General features: G+C 41.9%; 2 protein-coding genes across 4 annotated transcripts; one reads left to right on the forward strand and one right to left on the reverse strand.

Moving 5' to 3' along the window:
* The first annotated feature begins 532 nt into the window (after positions 1–532).
* mntb (MAX network transcriptional repressor b) lies at positions 533–17,143 on the forward strand. Of its 2 annotated transcripts, none has more exons than XM_010786639.1 (6): positions 533–861; positions 3,695–4,445; positions 4,526–4,567; positions 4,890–5,010; positions 10,086–10,278; positions 13,582–17,143. In XM_010786639.1, the coding sequence occupies exons 1-6, from the start codon at positions 789–791 to the stop codon at positions 14,355–14,357; spliced, it is 1,956 nt and encodes a 651-aa protein (XP_010784941.1). In that variant the 5' UTR covers positions 533–788; the 3' UTR covers positions 14,358–17,143. The 2 variants fall into 2 exon arrangements, with proteins under 2 accessions (XP_010784941.1, XP_010784942.1); XM_010786640.1 differs by having other exon boundaries at positions 4,899–5,010; positions 13,582–17,138.
* Positions 14,643–24,086, reverse strand: septin4a (septin 4a). Of its 2 annotated transcripts, XM_010786637.1 has the most exons (12): positions 24,000–24,086; positions 22,279–22,653; positions 21,899–21,995; positions 21,663–21,749; positions 21,179–21,302; positions 20,232–20,366; positions 20,031–20,148; positions 19,796–19,897; positions 19,611–19,707; positions 18,584–18,726; positions 17,950–18,029; positions 14,643–17,861 (listed from the first exon to the last, which is right to left on the reverse strand). In XM_010786637.1, the coding sequence occupies exons 2-11, from the start codon at positions 22,600–22,602 to the stop codon at positions 17,973–17,975; spliced, it is 1,284 nt and encodes a 427-aa protein (XP_010784939.1). In that variant the 5' UTR covers positions 22,603–22,653; positions 24,000–24,086; the 3' UTR covers positions 14,643–17,861; positions 17,950–17,972. The 2 variants fall into 2 exon arrangements, with proteins under 2 accessions (XP_010784939.1, XP_010784940.1); XM_010786638.1 differs by lacking the exon at positions 17,950–18,029 and having other exon boundaries at positions 14,643–17,904.
* Positions 24,087–24,383: the final 297 nt, after the last annotated feature.

Genomic DNA, 24,383 nt, shown 5'->3' on the forward strand with positions numbered 1-24,383 from the left:
TTTCCATTTCATGCTACTTTTTTACTTCTTTATACTTCACTACATTTAAAAGGGAAATCATCTTATTTAACTCCACTACCTTCCTTTAACAGCTTTAGGTATTTTTTACGAAATGCATTTCCAAATATTATAAAGTAATGGATTCATTAAGTTACAAATTAGTCAAATTATTTAAAACTATTTGATCAGAATTGTGTTTGTCTACAACAGTAAAATGCTACTTGATGCCACAATAGTATCTAGAAATCTACAATTATTTATTGTACTTTTTATACTTTAAGTACATTTTCTGATACTTTTGTACTTTTAATTAAGTAAGATTTTGAATGCGAGACTGAAACACTTAGACAGTAATGTATTGGTACTTGTACTCAAGTAAAGAAGCCGAGTACTTCTCCCACCCCTGTTGGGTAGGTATAACCGCGGAGCAGGATGGAGTGATGCGTTCACCGGGTTTTGCGGGCGGCCGTAGTAACAGGGCGGGGCAGGAATCCGGTGGGCGGACCTTAACGAGAACACGACTCGCCTTGTTGTGTGTATTCCCGTGCTCGCATCGCCATCTTGTTGCAATCCAATTTTTTACGTATGCGAGGATCTACTTTCCGTTCGGTCGGATTAAAAGTCGACCGTTTGCTCTCAGGAGAATCACTGGGCACGGGGATCTCGGGCCTGCGGGTGTGAACCGTGCATACGGCGCTTCTTACCGGGAAACTGCCTGCCCCTCCTCGGTATTTTTCCTCCTTCCGTCCCGGGCCACCGGGTCGCCTGCCGAGAGGGTTTTACGCGCAATGAGCATCGATACACTTTTGGAGGCGGCCAGATATCTGGAATGGCAAGCCCAACAACAACAGATCACACGTGGTGAGTCCAAGAGCAGACTGGTGCATGGTGCTGAACCTACATAAGGACAAATAACATAGCCGAAACTGCCTTTTGGGGGGGCCGTATCCCGTTACTATCAGCGACTGGGCTTGCATTTTCATCAGACCCGCCTATGATGAACGCACGCGTTTGTAGTTTGTGTTTATCTGGGTTCATGCCAACAAAAAAAAAGGACGACTGAAGTCTCTGCAAACTCTCTGCTGTCCCCGACTCATTAATTGTTGCACACATTTGTCTCACCTTAATGCGGAAACAAGTCAAAGTTGTCTCGGAACTACTTTACGCGCACTTGATGTCTGTGTGTGACAGTTTCAACACTGTAGTGACTCACCATACCTCTGTGTGCGTGTATGTGTGTGAGAGTGTGATGGGGCTTAGCAGAGGAGTTCCTGTCAGTAACCGATCCATTTACATGTTGTATCTTTGTTATAAAGATACAACATGTACAACTGTAGAGTGTGCAGTATACTTCACTTAAGCTAAAACACATAGGTTTTTAAATATATTTCAAATGGAGTGATTCTCTTCATCGAAGCTTTACACCAGAGCTTCACATATATGTTAATAGAGCCGCTTGCAAAATGTATTTGCCCCTGTTTTGTCCATCGAGCACCGGCAGGGCGGTGTCTTTACATAATACCCTGACATTGCTGAGCTATCTTATGACACACACTTGGGCGGGCCCTCGCACACTCACCCTTCCCTTTTTGTATCTCTGCACGCCAGCATTAACATTTGTGTTCATGTTTCCAAACACTTATTACACACACATGCGAGTTGTCAATCGACATAATAATCAGTGACTTAGTAAAAAGCTAGACGAGCAGGGTTGCTTTTTGTGTTTCTCCCTATGGTTTCTCCCCTATGATGACGTGTCAGACAACTCAACCCCCTCCCCCCGCATACTTACCCTACCGCGTGCTAGAATCCGCCCACAACGACCACGTGCACATTGCGCCCCCCCCATCCGAGGATACACACTACACACACACTCATCATCCCCGCCCTACCCATTCAGTGTACTGACAGTGGCGGGTCAGAGAGAGAAAGGGGGGTAAGTAGGGCAGCCTTCCTGCTCACCCCCATCCCAACCCAGCCTTTCAAAGCAGAAGTTACGTAATTTACCCCCGCGTGCACTTAACAATATTCGGTATGGCGTGTTGGTTGTACTACAAAATCTCAAGCAACGTGTCAAGCGTGCCATCATATGCCACCAGCAATGGTGTAAAGTTACTAAGTACATTTACTCAAGTACAATCTTTGAGTAACTTGTACTTGAGTATTTGCAGTTTATGCTACTTTGTACTTCTACCACACTACAATTCAAAGGTATATGGTGTACTTTTACTCCACTACATGTATGTAATACCTAGTTACTTTGCAGATTTGTATTAATGATGGGAAATATAATCTGACATCACATTCACAAGCTACCCTGCAGCAATTAAAACGAGCTGCACCTTTACCAGCTTTGGTAACACATTATTGCATCAATCATTATAATCAAAACATGATGTATGTTATCAACAATCTGCAGAATTAGTACTCTACTCTTACTTTTGGTACATTAAGCATAAGGGAACACACTATTCCATTAGTGCAGCAACATAGTTTGTATTGCACGTCCTCGCATTAACCTGTACAGGCCGTCCTGAAGTGCACTCTTCTGAGGGAACATTGCATCATCAGGGGCTGCAGTTTCATGTGGAGAAGAAACAAAAGTGTTACTTAACAGGCAGCCAGCACTGTTGGGATGTGGTGTTTCTATTTTCTTTGATAATGGCTGAGCTGTGTGTTGCATGTCAGAGGAATCCCTGGGATCTTCTCTGTCTAATGTGGTTGTTTCCATGGAAACTGAGGGCTTTCCACATTGCTTTGAGTCTTCCCGGTGCAGTTTGCAATAACTGCTCACTTATCACTTACGGTGTGTGTGTTTGCGTCTGCATACTTTACATAAGCACAGCGTGGGAACATTGCTGTCCCACGATGTGATTCAAAACATTTTTTGTTGGTGTGTTTCTGTTTGCAATTCAGTGATGCTTCATGTGGTCATGATGGTCATGATGGTCCTGACGTAGTTCAGCTGCTCGGTGCGGGAACGGTCCATTCACAGATGGGTGGGGGGGTCTCTTTCCAGTCAGGAAACGGATGCAGACATGATTTCTGTGATTATGTTACCCTCCGCACAATGAGAATCTGTGATGACATCATTCTTTTTGTGTAGAGTAGTGCACGTAGTGTTGGGATGAATACAACACCAAAGTGACATCCTCTCTGAATAAGTGATTTGTAGCACAACAATTAAAAAGTACCTGAAGGAAACTTTAATCATTTGTTGGATTTAGGTTGACAAATTACAAGTTTTTAAAATGATTTGCGTGTGTGTTTGCATCTCTTTTTGTTAAGGCAATAGTCCAGTTTATCTATCATCTGAGCCAAGAGCAGGTTTCCCATACTGGTTCAACCACAGGACTGTTTTAATGGCAAACAACATATGTTAACTAAGTGAAAAGTAGAGGTGATGCACGTAACAGCATTAGAGATGGATACATTGCTCCATTGAGAAGATTGTTCAATAAACCAGGATGTGAGCTAACAAGTGACGAATACATTTATTGTGTCGTGCCTATTGGACCTTATATTGATATATAGGGTGTCAGTAATATCTAAAACTTTTTTCAATTGGTCTGCCCCTTATGTACATTTGACTCTCGTCCGCTCTTATCCTCTTGTCCCCCTACATTTTTGGGTGTTATCCATTATCCCCCATGCTCACTTATTGTTCTGCTTCTCTATTTCCTGCTTTCCACAGAGGAGGAGCAGCGCAAAGAGAAGCAGCTCATCAACAGGGAGGCGGAGTCTATGCGCGTGGAACTCGTGACCTCGTTGTCTCAGCCAATTAGAGCCAATCACGTCACTTGGGGAAATGACACTCACCGCCAACAGCCGTATCACCACCCTGCACCCCCGCCCCCCTCTCTCCCATCTACCCAAATCCCCATCACAGTCATACCAATGGTCCCAGTTGTCACTACCACACACTCGGCCCCGCCCATTAATTTCACAGCGCAGATTGCAACGTCGCTCAATGGCTCGCCACCAGCCAAGAACCTTTCCTTTCCTCCGCAGCAGCAGCAGCAGCAGCATCATCATCATCATCATCATCATCCCCATCCCTCCTCTCCTCACCTGTTGTGCCCCCCCCACATAAAAGTAGAGACTAGTCCACAGTTAAAGGTAGAGACCAGTCCTCTGATAAAGGTAGAGATGAGTCCCCTGATTAAGGTAGAGACTTGTCCCCTGATAAAGGTAGAATCTAGTCCCCTGATAAAGATAGAATCTAGTCCCCTGATAAAGATAGAGAGTAGTCCGCAGATGATTGGTGCTCAGCCCAGCCAATCACAACCTCAAATTCAGATTCAGTACACAACCTCCATCAGCACTAATGGCTCCGGCTCTCAACATGCACTGGTTCCCCATCAATCTCCACCTTCATCTCAGCCACGGTCTAATGGAGTACTGGACGACCTGAGGGGGCTGGAAGGGAAGAGGAGACCAGGGGGGTAAGTCTGTGTGTGTCTGGTAAAGTTGTGTTGGTTGGTTAAACCTTTTTATTTAAAAATATTTTATTTTGTGCTTTCAGAGCTGGGACCAGAGAGGTGCATAACAAACTGGAGAAGAACAGGTTTGTCATATTAAACTTCTCATAGTTTAGTTGGTCTCAAATCAACATGGCATTATGAAAAGAAGCCCTGTTTTTTTTTACCTTGACCACTACATACTCACAAAGTTATATAAAATGTTCGCAGCCAAACACATAGCATATCCTCTACTCAATCCTTCTCAAACGGGCAACTTTTGGACCATGAGGTCTCCTTAAATAACTAAAACGTGGTTAATCTCTTGTGCAAATGATGGACTTACTAATGACTGGTGAATATTCTCCAAGACAGTAAGCTAAAGACACACGTATCATAAGTTTGACCCTTTCTCGTTTCTGACTCTTGGCCCTTCAGGCGAGCGCACCTCAAAGATTGTTTCGAGACCCTGAAGAAGAACGTTCCAAATGTTGACGAGAAGAAAACCTCCAACCTCAGCGTTCTCCGCAGCGCTTTGCGTTACATACAGGTAGAGTTTCAAAACATGTTCTTGCTTTCCCAGCATGGTGAGGCTGTGCGCCTTAACACACTGGTGCTGTACTTTAAATATTTGTAGGTAGAACTGACTTCTTGTTTTTCATCCTATTGTTTCTTTCTTCTTGTTTCTTTCTCTGGTATTTAATTGATTGGTTATGCTCTGTGGAGAGCACAGGCTTTGTTCAGTGTAATTGATCAACAATACCGGTTTCATAGCCATTAAGACCTTTGTGTTTTTTGTCTCTTGTGACTGTGATATGGTAAATGAGACTAGAAGAAAGCAGAGAATAAATCCTGTGTTCCTGAGTTTTTAAAATGTAAGACTTTACACATGGAGTTTGCTTTTCTTGAGAACATCGTTTTGCATATAAGCATTTCAGTGAGATTATTATCCAGTGGAAGTTATGTAACTCCATCCTGTAGTCATGTATTGTCTTCCAAGTATATAACAGAAAAGGAACTGATAGTCCCTATAATGAACACATTGCAAAGGATCAAAGCGTGACTTCTGTGGGGAAAGATTTGTGGCATATTGTAGTTGTGTAAAGAATTATAATTGTGTTGCTGGGGGCGGTGAGGTGGAGGGATCTGTGTAGCCGGAAGAGCCACATTTTTCAGTCTTAAAAGTAGACGAGGGAGGATTCTGCAGTGACATAATTTGCAGATCGTTTTAGGTGGTTCGTTTTTTGTGATTAAAGGCATGATTTGAGTTCAGTGGAACATATGCAAAGGAGGGTCTCTGGAAAAGACAAAACAAGACATCCTTTTGCGGGAACGACATGCAGGGGTTTGTCTTTGACATGAGCTGATAAGGGGTTTTTACATACTGCCTAACTAGCTCGAAGTTCCCATATTAAATAAAGGAAAACAAGAAAAAATAAATACCAACCTCATAATTGTTGTCGGTAGTAGTGCGGAATTACTCGGTCAATAAATCAATTAATTTGTCGACATTAATGTAATGACCGAAAGTTAATCAACAACAAATTTGATAACCCAGTAATGATGATCGATGTTAATATGTAGTTTCTGCTACTGCAATGTGAGCATTTTCTTGTTATTGCTGTATTCTTTGTGATTATAAATTGGACATTTTAGATTCAAAACTTGCTCCCTGTGGTTCGAGGGAATTTATTTAGTTTTGACTATTTTCTGTATTTTAAAGATTCAGCAAGATAATTATGTTAAAAATACTATGAGTTTATGTGAAACCCAATGTTTGTTCCTTCAACTTCATTACATTTGAAGAAATGTGTCTCACGTGTAAAACGTGAACTAAGATGCCTTATTTGTGTCGAAGTGAAATGAACCTGGAGCATCCTGCAGGGTACACGCAGGCTGCTGCACAATCTCTCTCTTTAAAATACTTCATTTCTATCCTGGTGTTAGCTGTGTTCTCTGTTCATGAATCACAAATCCAGCCCAAAACGTTTTCATTGGCAAGAGTCTGGCATGGCGAACGCACAGTGCCAGACAGGCTTTCACACAAAAAAGATTAGGCTTTACAATATCACTGATTTAGATGTTAAAAACACTGCATCACCAAAGAAACACACCTTTTTTACATTTCGGAGTTCTTCATAAAACAAAAACATTTCTCTCACATGCTGCCCTCCTGCATTTAGTTAATTTTAGTTTGAGTATTTAGTGGGTTAAAAGACCGGGTGCAAGGACTGAATCTTACATTTGGACTACAGACTTTTGCAATCGATACAATTTGATTCTACGTAGAGTGACTCACTAACATAGCTGCCAAAGTGCCTACATTTTTTAGCTGATTGTCTGTGCTTTGCATATTTCCCCTCCACCGTCTCCTCTGATAATATAATCAGTTGGTTTTATTTAGACAAGCGACTCCCCCCATTCCCCCACCTCCCCTCTCAGTACCTGTCCTCATGTAAACCTCAGCCTCTCCCTCTCTCTGCGCCACGTGAGATCTGAGCACATGGCTACTGCAAGCCCGGTGACGTCACCGTTCGAGGCTGCAGAGAGGTGATAGGTACCGGCTGCAGCAGCGTTACCATGGTTATAACTGTGGAATAGGTACAGATTTTTGCCACAGCTGTATTCAGACATTTTCTCTGTCTTTTGACCCTCGTCTGTCTTAACCTTTTTAATCTCTTCTTCTCTGTCCGTCTCGACCTGTGACTCCTGGATGTCACTTGGTAACCATAGCAACAGGCGGCAGGTGGCAAGAGCACTGGGGTCCACCCCTCCGTGTTTGTCTAGTGTGAGAGTGTGTGTGTGAAAATAATTAAACCAATCATATTCTGGTAATTTTTGTAGATGGTTATTAGCTTCCAGCTTCCAGGTCTTAAAGAGATTCATTTTACTCCTTATACATTCATACATCAACCTAGTGACGATCACATGTCGGCACAGATGTGTGTGTGATCAGCCAAATGCCATCAGACTTGGGTCACTTTCACCTTTTTGTTCTAGAGATGGTGTCTTTAGATGAACGATAAAGAAGGCATAGATGAAGCGGAGGAGGAGGGGGAAGGCTGTCGAGGGAGCGATGGATGTAGGAGTACAAGGAGAGGGGGTGTGCGATGGAAGTGCAGACGGGGGGGTTGGAAGTGAGCTGGAGCATCAGACGGGCAACCACCCAGTCACAGCTCTCCTTATATGTGATTACCTCTCTGCTCCACCCAATTAGATGGCCCCTTATGTTGTTTTACAAACTGCTGCTCAAGCAGCCAAATCCTTATGGAGGAGGTTGCCAAGGAAACTGCTATGGGTGACAGCTGTTTCCTTGGTGATTTGCTGCAACCTTAATGGTGTCTGGGTTTGTAGACCTTGAATTGATGCACACACTGGAGCAGAGGTGGTTCCTCTGTATCTGGCTTCAGCTAGGATGTCTGTTTCAAAGAACATCTGTTGACCGTGTGACTGCAAGTGTGTCAGTAAGGATGTTCTGAAGTGGAGGTATATTCAGATGTGAGTGTGAATTTGATCGATTCATCCACCTGAGGCATGATGCACGGCAGGAGGCGGCCTTTGGGGCGTGATACGGTTGATCCCACCATGCAAAATAAAGATGTGGTTCTCTGACAGAAAAACACAGATTTTCCAAGTTTTTCTCATGTAAGTTTATGAGTTGAATGTGTTTTTATTCTTGTGAATAACTGACATAGGACACATGTTACAAATTCTGGATCTGATTTGCAGTAATTTCTACCTCCACTTCACTCCTGAACTCTAAAGCACATAGATGGGTGTGGTGTTAGATGAGAGATGGTGAGCCGTCTGGATTGGTTACTGTAGCAAACAGGGCCGGTAGCAGTGAGGAAAGCATGCCTGCATGTGAGTCTGTCACGTGCTTGCTGAAAGTAACTGGTTCGTTCACTGAAGTGAGTGTCCTGTTGAAGAATCATGCGCTTATTTTATATCCTCTCCCTCCTGTATTTGCATACTTTGTTTCTCTTTTTGGTTGTGCCAGTAGGACAGGAAACTGTTTCCGCTATGTTTTCTCAATATATATATATACTGTATATGTTGACTATTTAAAAAAGATTGATATTCAGTTGACTGAAATGAACAACTGTCTTATTGGGCCATTGCAGTTTAAACAAAAATAACTCTGTAAGGGGAGGGGAGTAATATTCCATCACAAAATAAATGTTATTTTCACCCAAATTGCCCTTATACGACTTCTAGTAATGACATAACCAGCCGGACACAGCAAAAACCAGGTTTCTGTTTCTGGTTAAAAGCATCGCCCCTTCCTTTTCCCCCCTCTCCATGCCCCTCCACACCTACTCATTTTCCTCCCTGTACCTCTACCTCCTCCCCCACATTCCTCTCTAGTAATCTGTTAATGTCCTTACCCCCGTCATACTGTTTGGTGTTCATGCGTCAGCTGACCCGCACAGAAACTGGGTCACAGACGGCATGGTGGAGCTGGAAAAGCTCTTCCCAAATCTTTCAGTTTAGTCTTCTTTCCTGCGTTTCCTGCTGTGTTTGTCTTCCTAGTTTATTTTTGCAAAACTACAGAAACACGTGACAAGTCTGAGCTCACTAATCATACTTTCCCTCAGTCTTATGTGACTCTAATGTTCATGCTGCAGTAATTAATCTATATCAGAATTGTTGGATTATCTTGAACTGAGGTGATTTGTGGAAATGGAAAAAGGAAGGATGTTTATTCTCAAATTGACCCTGTTTTTGGAAAGACAAGCGTGATATCCAGGAAATGGGAGGAGCTTAGGTTGATGACACCAATGAAAGCAGTGTGAACATGCTTGAATTTGCATGCGTGCCTTCCTGTTGCCCTATGAAGTGCAGGGCACAGGGAACATTTTGTTTCAGGATTGTGCAAGCTAGTAGAAATGTGGGAGGGACCAAGGCTGCACAGAGAAAGAAAGTAGATTCCTTTTCTGTCACAGTGCCAGTTCTTTGAATGATTTAAGATTAATACTAGCTTCCTAACCGTTTCATAAGCTTTATTCTAGTAGTAACGCTTGCCTCAGATGGAACAGGCTTCCGTTTCCCCTCCTGTTTTTGTAAATTGAATCGCCCTCTTTCCTGTTTTATGATCTACTCTTTTCCGTGTTAATTTGCTGTTGCCTGTGTGAGCTATTAATGCAAACTCCCTCTTCTTCCTCCTTCTGTTTCATATTAATAACTCGTGCCCAGTTTTAGTATTTCAGGGGGTATAATCCCTCTAATTCCCTCAAGCTTTTATTACCCCTGCAAACTTAATTAACAGCAGCTTAATAATACAAAGGGAAAAAAACAAAGTTGTATTGATCAGAACTAACCACATGACTGAGGGCGGTATTTTTTGTTAATAAGAAACTCAGAGCAATGAATGTCAATAATTCTGCGGAAATCGATATCACGCAGCAATAACAATAATTAGCATGAATGAATGAAAGCCATTGTCGATATTGTCTGGCCTTTCTTTGTTTATTCAGACTGCAGCTGAATACAGGCTTGTTTCTACAACCATGTTCCTATCACGGTTTCTTTATTATACTGTGATTGTCTATTTGAAGTGTCTTTGAGTGATTTTTTTTTTTGGATCATTTCTCATTTCATCTGCTTTCTGTGTCTCTCTGGAAGACTCTGAAGCGTAAGGAGAAGGAGTACGAGCACGAGATGGAGCGTCTGGCCAGAGAGAAGATCTCGACGCAGCAGCGGCTGGCCGAGCTGAAGAACGAGCTCAGTCAGTGCATGGACGTCATGGAGATCGACCGAGTGCTGCGACAGACCATCCAGCCCGAGGACGACCAGGCCTCCACGTCCACTGCCTCAGGTACAGCGCTGACGGACTACTTCTCACACACATTCATCCATAACTTATACCTTTCTTTTTTAACTTTTGCTTTTTAGTTTGCACACGACACCCAAGGTTTCTCCTATTTTTTTTCTCCATTAACTGTGGAGTTTCTTTGGACTTTTTCCTTGTGAGGGTCAGAGGACAGAGGGTGTCATATTCTTAATCTGTATAAACTATAAAGCTCAGACAAAGGTACATTTGTGATATTGGCCTATGTAAATAAACTTTGATGGATTGAATTTGAAAACTGATCACAAGAGGTGAATTAACAGATAAAGCTTTATTTCTAGAGGCATATGCAAGCCCAAAAGAGTAAGTGGTAGTAGTTATATTTGAATTTCAGTTCACCTCGGGACTTTGTGGCAATGGAATTTTTTTCAATAATACATTAAGATAAGATGGTACTTTAACGATCCCCGAAGGGAAATTCAGGTGTAATAGCAGGAACAGAACAAGAATGAAACACACATGAGAATAAACACCGGGATGATAACAATAAAAGTAAAGTAATTCAACATTTAGTGAGTTAAACTCCAATGAGGTGAATGTACATATAAAGGTATGGACAAGGTTAAGTGTATATATACATTGAAATGTGCAGGTAGCAGTGCGGGGGGAAGTCCTATGTGCATACACATTTACTGATAATACACTCATTCTGACTAGCTGGATCGGTTAGCAGTGACAATAGGACCATTTTATGATATTACATTTTGATTAAGTCTTAACTTTCACCACACCTGCACATACTACGTCAGCAGCATGCCGGTAGACTGCACAGCTGAGGGAGCTTACAACAAACATGTCAGCTTTTTGGAGTTATTTCACGCTATCTTTGCCAGCGAGTTCTACGACTACTTGCAATATCAGCAAAGTAAATGCCTGGAGGGCTGGCCATAGCAATGCTAATTATAACACAACCAACTTAATAAAGCACCTAAAGAAGCATCCTGCCATGATTTGTTTACCAAGTCTATGGTGCACAATTTCCCTTCAATTAAGTTAACATTTTTCAATGCTTTTTTGATGACTTTAAGTTTTCCAAAGTTAGGAAAGTAATGTTCTGCCTGATGACCCATTACGCATAAAATAATGATCCAAAGAGGCAGCTTATTATTAAAACGCTGGTTTCAGATACGTACTCTGTATCGGAACTGAAATGTAATCAGTGCATCTTTATTATTTAAAGGGATACCATTATGCAAAATCCACTGTTTCATGTCTTTTATATACACATGTGTCCCCTCTGTGTAAAGAGATTCTTAAAGTTTCAGGAAAAAAGATTCGCTCACTTTCTGTCCTGATCCTTTTATATAAAAACCTGTCTGAAAATGAGCTGATCAGATTTTGGCCACTTTATGATGTCATAACGTTTTTTTGGCTAGTGTAACCATTAGCCAATAACCAACCAAGGTAACTTCCCCCCCCCCCACCTTATCACCTGAATCTTCTCCTGAGCACCATTGTGTTTTTTTAATCAAATATCTCTGAGGGGCGTTGCAACATCGTTGCTTGCTTTAAAAGAAGCACAATTCATTATGTCAAACCTTGGAAAGTATCTAGATATCCCTGCCCTAATGCCAAAGTAACTGGCAACTGAATATGTTTTGCCGATTGATGTCTGTCTGGACCGCTGCGTAAAAAGGACCGCAGCTCCGTGTTGAGGGTTTCTGCCCTGTTGCTTCTCCGCTGTTTTCTTGTCCCTCTTGTCTTTTTCTTTTCTTCACTGGGGACTCATCAGCCACTAACCATTCATCCAAATTACTGTGCTCTCCAAATATATTTAAATTAATATTGAAATCCTCCATGTTGCTCTTGGACGGTAGACAACGGAAAACTAAAGACAGGCTAACAGTTTGAAAAGCAAACTGTCTACAGTTCAATCGACCAGACTTCTTTCTGCAGATGTGATAGTCCTTAACAACGGTCAATAAATCCTTGACAGCGGGCTTTACTACTGGATTAACAATGTGTCACGTGTTCTGAATTGACCAATCAGAATCGAGTATACAACTAAGCCATGTAATAAGCACATATAACACATACAGATGGCACTTGTGTATCTTATTCAATGTTGCATGTATGTAGACCACTGCATTATTTGGTCACTTACAACATTCTCTGCAACATTTAGCGTGTTTTATTTTTTTGACATGCATATAGTTTACTTCATCTGCACATTGGTCTTGCAACATAATCTTGCACTATTTTTTATATTTATATATATATATATGACAATAAAGGCTTTTCCAGGTAGGTACATTTCTATGGGGGTATGATGGTTCGAAAATAAGTACCGTAATTTTCGGACTATAAGCCGTGCCTTTTTCCCCATTTTTCGACCCTGCGGCTTATATAACGGTGCGGCTAATCTATGGATTTTTAAAGCTAACGGCCACGTAGGGGACCTCCTAAATCTATGGTATTTTACAGGTTATAGTCCACCACCTTTAACTCTATGGGCTCTAGGGCCGGTCCGCGCCCCCCACCTTTAAGCGGCGGGCTCAAGCAGGAAAAGCTGGAGGCCGGAAAAGAGTGAGACAGGTAGCGCGCAAAAGTAAAAGTGGAACCGAGAGTGGTACGAGAGACAGAACGAGAGCAAGACAGACAGACATTACGATAGCGAGACAGTTTGTCCCCGTACCACTGGTTGAAAACCACTGCCGTAGATCACTGCCGGTACGTGCGCTGGGAGCGCACCGTTTAAGTTTGAAAGTTGAAAAGTTTGTGTGTCTGAAACGCTATGTGATACAGTACAGTTTACACAGCACAGTACATGTTCTGTAGCTACTATTGCACTAAATGGTAACACTTGAATACGTTATGCAAATATGCAACTTGTTTGTTGAAATGTTAATAAATGGGAGCTTCCTCAAACAGCCATCTCTTTCCCGACAATCCCCTCTGTGCACGAACCCTTACATATGGTAATTAAACATTAAAACACCTGCGGCTTATAGTCCAGTGCGGCTTATATATGTACACATCATTCAATTTAGCTGCTGCGGCTTATATTCAGGTGCGCCTTATAGTCCGAAAATTACGGTAGTAGGATAAGGTGAAATATATAAATATATATAACGATTGAAAAAACAAATACAGAATAAAGACAAGTATTTAAATATGCATAAAGATGATAATAAAGGCAAATATTTAAATATGCAAAAAAAGCATAACAAATGTGCACAGTGAATATATGACAAACTGCAGTGTATGATATTTCAAAGTGGAGGGCTATGCTGGATCATCATGACTAACAGTTTCCTCTCTGGTCCACAGAAGGAGAAGACAACTTTGAGCAGGACATTGACGACGATGACCCGGCCCCTCTTGCTCCCCCCTCCCTCTCCAAAGCTCCCGTTATACATGCCCAGCAGCTGCTCACCTCTCACCTGTCCATCCAGCACGCCACCCTGCCTCTGGGGGTCCTGACCACGTCCTCCCCCTCCGCCCCCCCTCAAGCCATCGCACCGGCGCCAGGCCTGCCCCCTCCACAGCTCGCACATCCCATCCAGCAGCTCCAGCCCACCGTCATCGCTCATGCTGCCATCTCCCACCCGTCAGTCATCCAGGCTGTCAATCACGGCCTGCCGTTGAATCTCAAGCACCTAACGCATATCGCCCCGTCCCCCGGCCCCATGTCCTCCATGTCCTCCATGTCCTCCATGCCTCAGACAATCGCTCCAGGTGCTCACCAGCAAATATCCGCGCAGCCCATCGGACACATCACCGTCCACCCCTTGGCTCACCTGCAATCCCACCTCCCGACTCTCTACCCCCAGGGCGTGTCAGTCTCCCAGCCCACCATGGTGGGACACATCACCCACACCTTCACCCATCACACCCTGCCCCACGTCCATGCTAACCCTCAAGCTAACACTAACGGAGCCCAGATGAACAGCACAGCCGTCATCAGCCAGGGGCACCCGTCGCTAGGGAAACCCACAGCAGTGCTGGCCCCCCACCCCCAGCTGGTTGGTCAGGCTGCGGTCCTCAACCCTGTCACCATGGTAACAGTCCCAACCTTTCCTGTCAGCACGCTCAAACTGGCCTGAAAGATGAACAAAAAAAGAAAAGTGGGAAAGATTCTGAACTGAACTTCCGGATGAACTTTCACACTCCTGTCAATAATCACTAGCAGAGAATCTCTGACGAAACATTCACCAGGAAAAAATTGTTTTTTCTGGACCACGTGTGACGAATATCTCCAGAGATATTTCAGTCTCAGCTCGTTCGTTTGTGAACATTGACGCAGAGTCGGTGGGTGAGGCCATTGTTTGTGAAGATAAGACTGTGACATTTGTCTGCGCTGCAAAGACAGGAACTCTGTTTGAGCTTCCTTTACACCAGAAGCACTAACATTATAAGCTCACACTCAGGCATCTAAGATTTACCTTTACCATTCATCCACTCATCAAGGGAAAACGCACGAAAGAGAGATTTGTTTGTCGTGAGGTTGTTGCCGTGGTGATACAGTATGTGCTTGTTTTTGTGTTTATATATTCATGACGTCACGTGGGACATCCTGGAGAAAAGCTGTCACTGATGTGTTTGAGAGCAGAGGAGGGATCTCGCTGATCCGAATGAATTACAGAGAAGTGTGATCAAATATGAGGTGCACCACATTACATGGCCAGATCTACAATTACAAAGAGAAAGACAAAAAGAAACAACTGAATCATCTTTGTGTGATTTCTGTTCAGCTGACAGCTTCTGATCATGTGAGCAAGTGTCCCATTCAACAGTGGAGTTATTTTATCCACTTCCCCTTTGGCTCTCTTTATGGAGGACTCTAAAACAGTGGAATGTTTAAAGATTGTAATATGAGACTAGATATTGTATATTGTACTAGATATTTTTTTAAAGCACTGCTGGTCAATACTAATTGGTCAAAATAGTGTCCCTTTTAAAGGGTAGAAGAAGGGTATAGATAACATGGTTTGCTTAACATACAGAAGCCTGTTTTAGTGGCCTTGTGGAGAAGTCTAGAGAGAACATGACCTTTGCCTGTTAGTTATTGGAGATTTGATTTCCTTGTAGGAAGTCGACCAAACACATTTAAAGGTAGAGCAATACGTTAAAGATAAGCAGTCATAAAGTCTGAGAAAGACTTCAGACTAATGCTGTCAGTTATATTTATAAAGATAGCACATTCCACTTTTGTCCCACAGAGAAAGGCTCGACCATAAATAAATGGCATGTTTGTAAACCAATCAAGTCCTGTAATAGACTGTCTGGACATCAAGCTGAACAAAAATCTATATTGTCACAAATACATGACAAAGATGGGGGGGAAAAAAAACCCTTAAAACTGCTCTCGAAACACTCAGTTACAGGTATCCTATTCAGGGCTACGCAGATTTTTATCCTCTTCACTCTAAAGCAACAGCTCCCCCTGCTGCCTCATACTGATGCTGCACATGCACACACAAACACACAATACACACATACATACATACATACACACACACTCAACACAATGGGGGCACAATGCAAAGATAATGCACAGGCTTTAAAATGTGTAAAAACAAAGAGACTGTTGAGTCTAAAAGAACTCTTGGCCTTTTGTAACATAACACATCTTAACTCAAGTAAAAATCCTGAGTTGTGTACTGCATTATATTACATACAGTATGGGACTTTGGTCACATGATTAACTCAAAAATGCTGGGAGGAGTTGAGATGTGGATGAAAGCTCCAGAAGAGATTTGGAAATAGCTCTTTAAGCGTGAGAAGAGTTTACACTTTAATGCCATTTTGTGAAGGATAATTTGGCAGAAATATGACCCTTTCTGTATATCAAATTATAGCGAACACAAAGCCAAATCTTCTGCTCCAGACCAGAAAATGTGTTGAAACCCACTTGTCTTTGCGTATGTCTATGTATGTTAATGTGCACACACTCAAAATGGCTTCACAGCCTTCTTGCCAGCCTATACATGTCACACCATGAAATCTCCCATCAGTATATGTAGTCACTGTCCTCTGCTGTGTCTGTGTGTTATGTCTGTATATGTAACTATTCAATACGTTTTATATCCTGTACTATAGTTATCCTACTGTACCTGTAGCATGGCTGTTTTTGGTTCTGCAGTTTGCCCCGTGCATGATGGAGTGTGTGCGTGTAGCAAGCAAGCTATTTTTTTACACAGAGTTGATTTATGGGATGAGTCTGTCTGGGTGCTATCGTGTGTGCCTTAACTCAGTTTTACTGAACACTGTGACAACTCCGGCAAAACACGAACACAATGAGCGAATGGAAGAGACAAATATTTACTGTCATGATTGGATTTTTTTTTACGTTTTTAAGTTTTCCATTTTGTGAGATGGACTGAGACAATGAGTGGAAAAAGTAAATAAAAAGAAAAAAATATGCTCTTTTCTGGATAACATAAGTTCTAATATTTGAGTTTTGTAATATTTGTATGTATGTATGAAAGTTTTGTAAATTTGTGATTGTATGCACGTTTTGGCATATGAGTGTATGTGTCTTAAAATTTTAAACGCTTGTTTCTTTTTGGTTTTGTTGCATGTAGATTGCCGGTTAAGTTTCTTTTGTATAAACGTTTCGTTTTTTTTGGGACCATGTACAATACTGTATAACGTGGGCAGGATCTTGGACCTCATGCTACATTGATATTATATATGAATATAAAAACATGTTTTCCCTATGGAGAAAGTTTTAAGTTATATATCGCCTGTACACTTTGGGCTGCCTTTTAGATCTAACTGTCCACTGTTCAAGATAACAATGATGATAATGGATAAAACATATTAATGATGAAGAATTTTGCTGATGAAATAATAAAGATTCTTAATAAATCTTATTACATTTACAACACATCTTGCTCCTGTATTTATTTATTTTCTCCTGTAACAACATAAACCATCTGCAGTTTGAATGTTTTTTTATTGAAATGTTTCACTTGTCCATACAAAACATCTAAAACTAAAGATTACAAATAAAACTTAAAAAAACAGTTGATTGAAAAGTAGTACAATATGAAAAATGTTTATACATTTAAGACCCAACTATCACCTCACTACAATGTCCCCTAGATGGCAGTTTTACACCCTTATCAAGGTTACTACAAGAGAAGCATTTGATTAAACTAATAGAATAAAAGTAATAATGAATGTGAAGCAGCCGAAAAACTCTCTCTTTGGAAGAAGTGAGACCTGAACATCTTGAACACAACCCTTTTTACATTGAGGGTTGTTTCTAATGAGCTTTTTTGAATGGCGTTTATTCATCTAACGGATCTCTGGGTGTGTTGTTGGGATTGTGGAGTGGTGGCTCCTTTTAACCATAGCACCTTTTTTTCCAAAAGAAATGTTTGTGTGACCCTGGAGGACCATGATGCCAGCCTTCATCACTTTAAGATGGTAAGTAAGTCCATTAAACAAGGACCCTAATGTAAATGAGTTCCATCTTCTTTTTGCTCCTCATGCATCAGAAACGGAGCTTCCTCTGTGTTCCTGGTTGCTCAGAAACCGTCTCTCTGGCTTTGATGCATGTGCTGCTGGACTCTCTACAGCACCTCCTGCATCTTCCTCAGCTACAGAAGGTAAAGTAAAGGAAGTGAGTGTTGATTATGACCTCTGTAACCAAATTCATTAAAGAAGGAGTTAGTGAGAGAAACGTACCGATGAGCCTTTGCGTCTCGGTGTCAGCTGCAGCCAGCGGCAGGGAGGAGTCTGCTACGCTGCGCTCCTGATGCATGACACTACAACCCGCAAATACATCAATAAGAGCTGCCTGAGCATCTACCTTCATCATCACATAACATATACAGGACTGTCTCAGAAAATTAGAATATTGTGATAAAGTTCTTTATTTTCTGTAATGCAATTAAAAAAACAAAAATGTCATACATTCTGGATTCATTACAAATCAACTGAAATATTGCAAGCCTTTTATTATTTTAATATTGCTGATTATGGCATACAGCTTAAGAAAACTCAAANCTGCTACGCTGCGCTCCTGATGCATGACACTACAACCCGCAAATACATCAATAAGAGCTGCCTGAGCATCTACCTTCATCATCACATAACATATATATTTTCAGAAATCAAATTATATTCAAAATGACTTGAAAACAAATCCCTCTCCTAGACGCAAACTTAGTTTAGTGTAACAGGTTAGTGTACTGTAAATAATAATCGAGACTTGTAAACATAGGGATGCTAAAAAAAGAAGCCATTAGAGAGAATTGTAGGCTCATAGAAAGATTTCCATCAATCAAACTGTGTAGGTGTGAAACCTGACTCCACCCACCTCCATGCGCGTCATATTTGAGATGCACTGGGCTCTAAAATTTTCATAGTGTGTCTCGCCCGTTTGGTCTTTCAGGTCCTGCATATGGGTTTTCACCAACATGTTCCTCAGCAGCAGGAAGTCGGAGTGAGCCGGGTTCTCCACTGAAATTAAACGACAACGTGTTACCAGATCACACTGATGTTCTCATACATACCAGAATAAAAGAAATGCATAAAGATGATGCAAAAATCAAGGTGACGCCCAACAAATGTCCAGGGCCATTTTAAGAGCTAACCAAAAGAAAAAGCGAAGACACAAACTTCTCTGCAGGGACGTGCACAGACATTTGGAGGGGCTATTGCTCTAAACTGGAAAAAGGGCCATTTATTTAGTATTCCATAACTTAATATCAGAGATGGTCAAACTAAAGTAGAGACATGGCAGCACTCCTACAATGAAGCGGGACAGTGAAGTGTTCTCCCGTATGTGAGAGGGCGATCAAGAAAAGAGAGCGAGCGCGCCCCGTCGAGGGAGTTTACAGATGAAAAGACACAAAAAGACAGAAGCACAATAACAAGTATATTTAGGTGTTTGTAAATAACCGACGGTGTCAAGAGGAAGTAAAGTCCCCTGGTTTGTCCCCTACTCTAAATGCCATGAGAAAACTCAAAATCAATATAAGCATATTTAAAAACGGGGACATTTCCGGTGACAGATTGACTCGGGGATTGGCCACCAAAGCCAGTCAGGCATTTGGTTTGATCACCATAGCTATATGAGGCCGGAGGGCTTCCTTTGCTTTCAGCTGTCAGATTGTAAACAAAGTCACGTGACTTGGGGCAGATGAGAGCGCTGACAAGGTCTGTTTTATCGCAGCGAGACGCTACGATAATAATTGTGGGCTTATGTTGATTCGGTCACAACAGAAAGAAAAAAAACTCTCGCTCACGGGCTGTTGCCCGGGCAACAATAGCCCGTACCTGTGCACGTCCCTGCTTCTCTGTAAAACATTTGAACGGATATAAAAGTATTGAGAGTGTGTTACCTTCTACCACACCCCAGGGATAGACTCGACCTCTGACCTTGTGGCCGTCACTCTCCACCTGAACATTACTCCCAATTACTGCAAACGGGATGCTGTCCTGCAGGGAGAAGCCACACATCAGTGAACTGTTTAACATGGAAGAGCCATTCAATTTTAAAGAGAGAAATTAAAGTAAATTGAATAACCTTGAGTAATTGATCCTGTTTTTTTAAGTCTTCATCCTCATCTGAATCACACTCAGGAAACTGATAGATGTTGATCCCAAAGTGCTCGATCTGCTCTCTGATCTACAGTACATGAACACATAATAATGAGAGATTAGAGAATGAAAGAGAGAAATTGACAGAAATACAATTGAAAAAAAGATATCTTCAATACGTGAACTCTCCCTGACTGATGTGTGTGCTTATGATCTCATACCTTCATCTTCTTTCTCTGGACCTCTGCTTCTGTCAAGCTGTCTGCCTTGGCCACTACAGGGACTATGTTGACTTTGTTGTGCAAGGCCTTCATACACGCCACATCCAGAGGTCTAAGACTGAGACAAAACAGTAATGTAAGTGTCAACGCACACATGCAGAAACATCTTTTATGTGCAAAAGTCAAAACATGTTAGCGTACCCGTGGCCATATGGAGAGATGAAGTAGAGGCAGCAGTGGACTCTGTTGTCCTGGATGTTCCTTCTGTTCAGCCCGCTCTCATCTCTGAAGTACTGTTCAAACTGCTTGTCGATATAGTCCTCTAATGGCTTCCAGCTGATGCAAACAAACAATCTCTGTGAGTCAAAAAACAAAAACAACCCTAACGGACAGTTTATAATGTGAGGATGTGAAGATAAAAATGTTGAATAAAACGTAACTCTTAGATTTTCTATACATCTCCATGTGCCTCTATGAATGCATTTCCGTCTGATTTGTGTTGGTGTATTGTATACCAAGTAAATGTTTGTATATATTTATTTTCCTGCCAATGGTGTTTCCTCACTGTAATTCTGTAGTTCCTGATTTCATGTTGTATTAAATGCTGCTAGTGTTGAGAGCAAGTGGTGTAACATAGTATTCGTATGAAAACGGTTGATAAAAGTTCCCAGAATTAAATCACATGACGACACATGAGGCAGGGAGGGTAAAACAAGCGCTCCTGCCTGGAAAGGTACCAACCCCCTCAGGTGCAATCACTTCACTTAATGAGAACTTATATGCTGCCTTCCTCCATATGGGCCGTTTCTCAATGTCCAGTAAACCTGCTGCAGAGCCACTATTTCAAGTAGACTACGTCATCGAGTGGCCCCGAAGGACTGTTTAAATGCATGTTAAATGCCCAGCATTCGGCGCCACTCGATGACGTAGTATACTTGAAATAGTGGCTCTGCAGCAGATATACTCGACATTGAGAAACGGCCTTGGTCTCCTTTTGTTTTACCTCAGTCATGATGTGTGCTTCCTGTGAGTTTATTAACACTCTAATGACTGACTTATTTAATTATCACACTGTATCTGTTGGGATGTTTTGTCAATGAGTATGAAGGAGGAGAACATATGCAGGGTAAGCGTGTTGATGACTTCACCTTCCTGTCTCGTTGATGGAGTCTCCAAACCCTGGTGTGTCGATGACGGTGAGCCTCAATTTGATTCCTTTCTCTTCGATGCTAACTGTGTGTGTGAGAATGCCCACTGTTTGATTGATCCGTTCTGCAGACACATACAAGTGCAAAGTAATCAAATGTGTGTGTGGGCAACAAGCCGAACACACGCACGCACGCACGCACGCACGCACGCACGCACGCACGCACGCACGCACGCACGCACGCACGCACGCACGACACACACACACACACACACACACACACACACACACACACACACACACATCCCCCAGGGTAAGAAAGTAGTAGTAGCAGCAGTATAAACAATTACATAGGCATCATATAAATAGCCACATGGATCCTACAATCTATGCTAGAATTAAGGACTTTTTTAAATTTCAAATGCAATTCTTATTTTTTTATTAATAAAATATATTACTTTGGAGAAAACCTGGGCTCATCTCACCTTCTGCATTGGGAACCTTCCTGTCTTTGTAGAGGTCCGTGAGGAACAAACTGTTGATAAGTGTGGATTTACCGAGGCCAGATTCTCCTATGGGAAGAGACAGCCATGACTCTGATGCAACATATATAGTAACACAACTATAACAACAAATAAAATGCTTCTTCACACATAAAACAAGATGACAAAAGACCACACTCCTACTAATCAGATATATCAAAAAATAATGGTTAACTCACCTGCCACCATAAGGGTAAATGTGAAACCTTTCTTCACCGTCTTCCTCTGAACCTGGTGGGGCAATGTGGCAAAACCAACATACTCCTTTTCCTGATCCTATAGAAATAAAACATAACATGTATTTATGTGCATATGATTTGCATCCTCAAAAGCTTCACAAGTCTGAGCTGCACTGCAAAGCATCATGGGAAAATGTCTTATTGATTATGCACACAACTGTCCTTTTAAGGGTTGAGTCTGTTTTTCAAGATAAGGTAAATTTAAGGTTTTCTAAAAAAAGAAATAGATGCAAGAAGAATCTAGGATGAGTTCAGAATCATGTACAGACGTTGGAAATGAATGACAAACCATATATAACTAAGGCTCTTCAGAAACACACCTCTGCAGATTCATAGGGATCAAAGCGTCCCCATGGGCTGTGAGGACGTGAGGCCGGGCTGAGAGGACGCTCCATGGACGAATAAGAGGCGAACTGCCTCCTCAGCTGCAGGGAATGAAACTCTGCGTCAGTTCTCACACGAATTGATCTTTGAGGGACAGTCGGGGATCCAGAAGCGTAGACGGGGATGGGACGGGGCAGAGAGGGAGTCCCGGGGAGGCTGGGGAGTCTGCCGTTCGGTGCTGTCCCGCTCCCCTCTGCCTCATGGTGGTCTTCTGTCTGGTTCTGTTCGCCAGGCTGAGACACGGGAGGCAGATCCCTCATGGCGTACGGAAACTGAGTGTCCTCCTGGTCCTCGATGGACAGATTGGACAACTGTGACAGGGGGAAGCAGTTCAACACTAAGGTTACACACTAAGGGTTTTATATATGGACTATCTTAAGTCTCAATGGTAAGTCACTTGTGATTCTAATTTCCTATCTGCATGGAAAAATGATGGCCCAATAAATGATTTAATCTTGAGTCCAAACTAAGCAATTACAGTAATGATTGTTATACACTAGATTACATTACATTTAGATGACAATTGTATGTAAAGTGACTTAAAATAAGTAATTATTATTGTGTCTTTTGTTGTAGTGACAACCCTTTATTCACTAATTAGCCCTGGCTTGTGATCCCATTATATCCCATTAGAGGCCTTCATCCATCTGTCAAGGAATGGTGGGGAGTTTGGGTAGTACTAGGAAGGAAGTTTAGGGCAAATCTTTCAGTGTGTTGCTTATGCACACATAGCTTGTGGGTAAAAAAATATCAGGGCCATATGACTGACCAAGCGCTCCACACCTACTTTGGATGGGTCACAGTTCATTTCCCCACAGAGGGACTCTACTGGTTTTCGTGAAAATAGGAGGACAGCAGAGCCTCCACACCTGCTTTACAAGAGATTAATTTTCCCGGTCTGAAGACGGCAGAAAGAACAACACAGTGCTGATGGCCTGATCAGGGTTCATCTGGTCCCTTTACCTGTCAGCTCTCATTACCCACAAAGCTTTGCAGGAGGCTTAGCCCAGCTTCTAATGCTCTGACAAGGTGGGGGGTGGAAGACTTAATTCTTTAACACACACACAAGCTATTAACACAATCACTAACAACTATTCTACAAGTTTGTCCTACCTCCTTTTCTGAGAACGTTGCTGTTTTTTGAGCAAAGGACAGCAAATATAAATGGAAAAAATAAATACAAATACATAGAGAATTGTTGTATAAACTGGACAATGAGAATAACAATGCATATGTCTGTAAGCACATTTCCATAATGTACCCTCCTGCTATCAATAAACAACATTTAAAATCAAACTGCACACATTTTAAGGTGACATGACAGAACACTGTTGGAGTATAACAACATTGTCTTTCATAGTTTGTCACAGACGGGCAGGTCTGTACTGACAGAGTTCTAACAACATGTTGCACACAAAAACATTCTTATTTATCTTATCTTACTAACAACTACATTTCAAAGGCAAACCATGAACCTAAGTTGCTTAACGATAACCATGAATATAACTGCCAAACACGTATATAAATCCCTGCAGGAACATTATAGGCTGCTTTTATTGATGTATCATGTAGCTGAGCATTTAACGTTGCAGAGACATTCGGTTATTTTGATAAATCGGTGAAGCAACCTAGTATAAGTGTATAAATGGTGACGTACCTTTCTTAGTGCTGCGGAACCTGACCGGAGACGACATGTGCTGCATGTCGCTGCTGGCTTACACTACAATGTGAGTGTTGCCGAAAAATACCAAACTATAGAAGAACTAATACAATGTGTTGTTGAGACATATGGTGTGTGCAGCGTGTGTGTGGTGGTGTTTGTGTGTGTGCTGAGCTCCAGCTGCAGCCCGCTCAGTGTAGCCGCTCTGACGTGGTAGTACCAGAGGGAGCAGCCCGGTGGTGTGAATCAGGCAGGTCAGGATGCTAACAACAGCTAAGCTACTGCTACAACTACTAGTAATAATTTATAATAAACAATAATAATAACAATAACAATAAAAACAGTAATAATAAACGTAACAAGGATTATAATAATTACACA

Source organism: Notothenia coriiceps, unplaced genomic scaffold, assembly GCF_000735185.1.
Source record: "Notothenia coriiceps isolate Sejong01 unplaced genomic scaffold, NC01 NC01_scaffold00029431, whole genome shotgun sequence".
Lineage (NCBI taxonomy): Eukaryota > Metazoa > Chordata > Actinopteri > Perciformes > Nototheniidae > Notothenia > Notothenia coriiceps.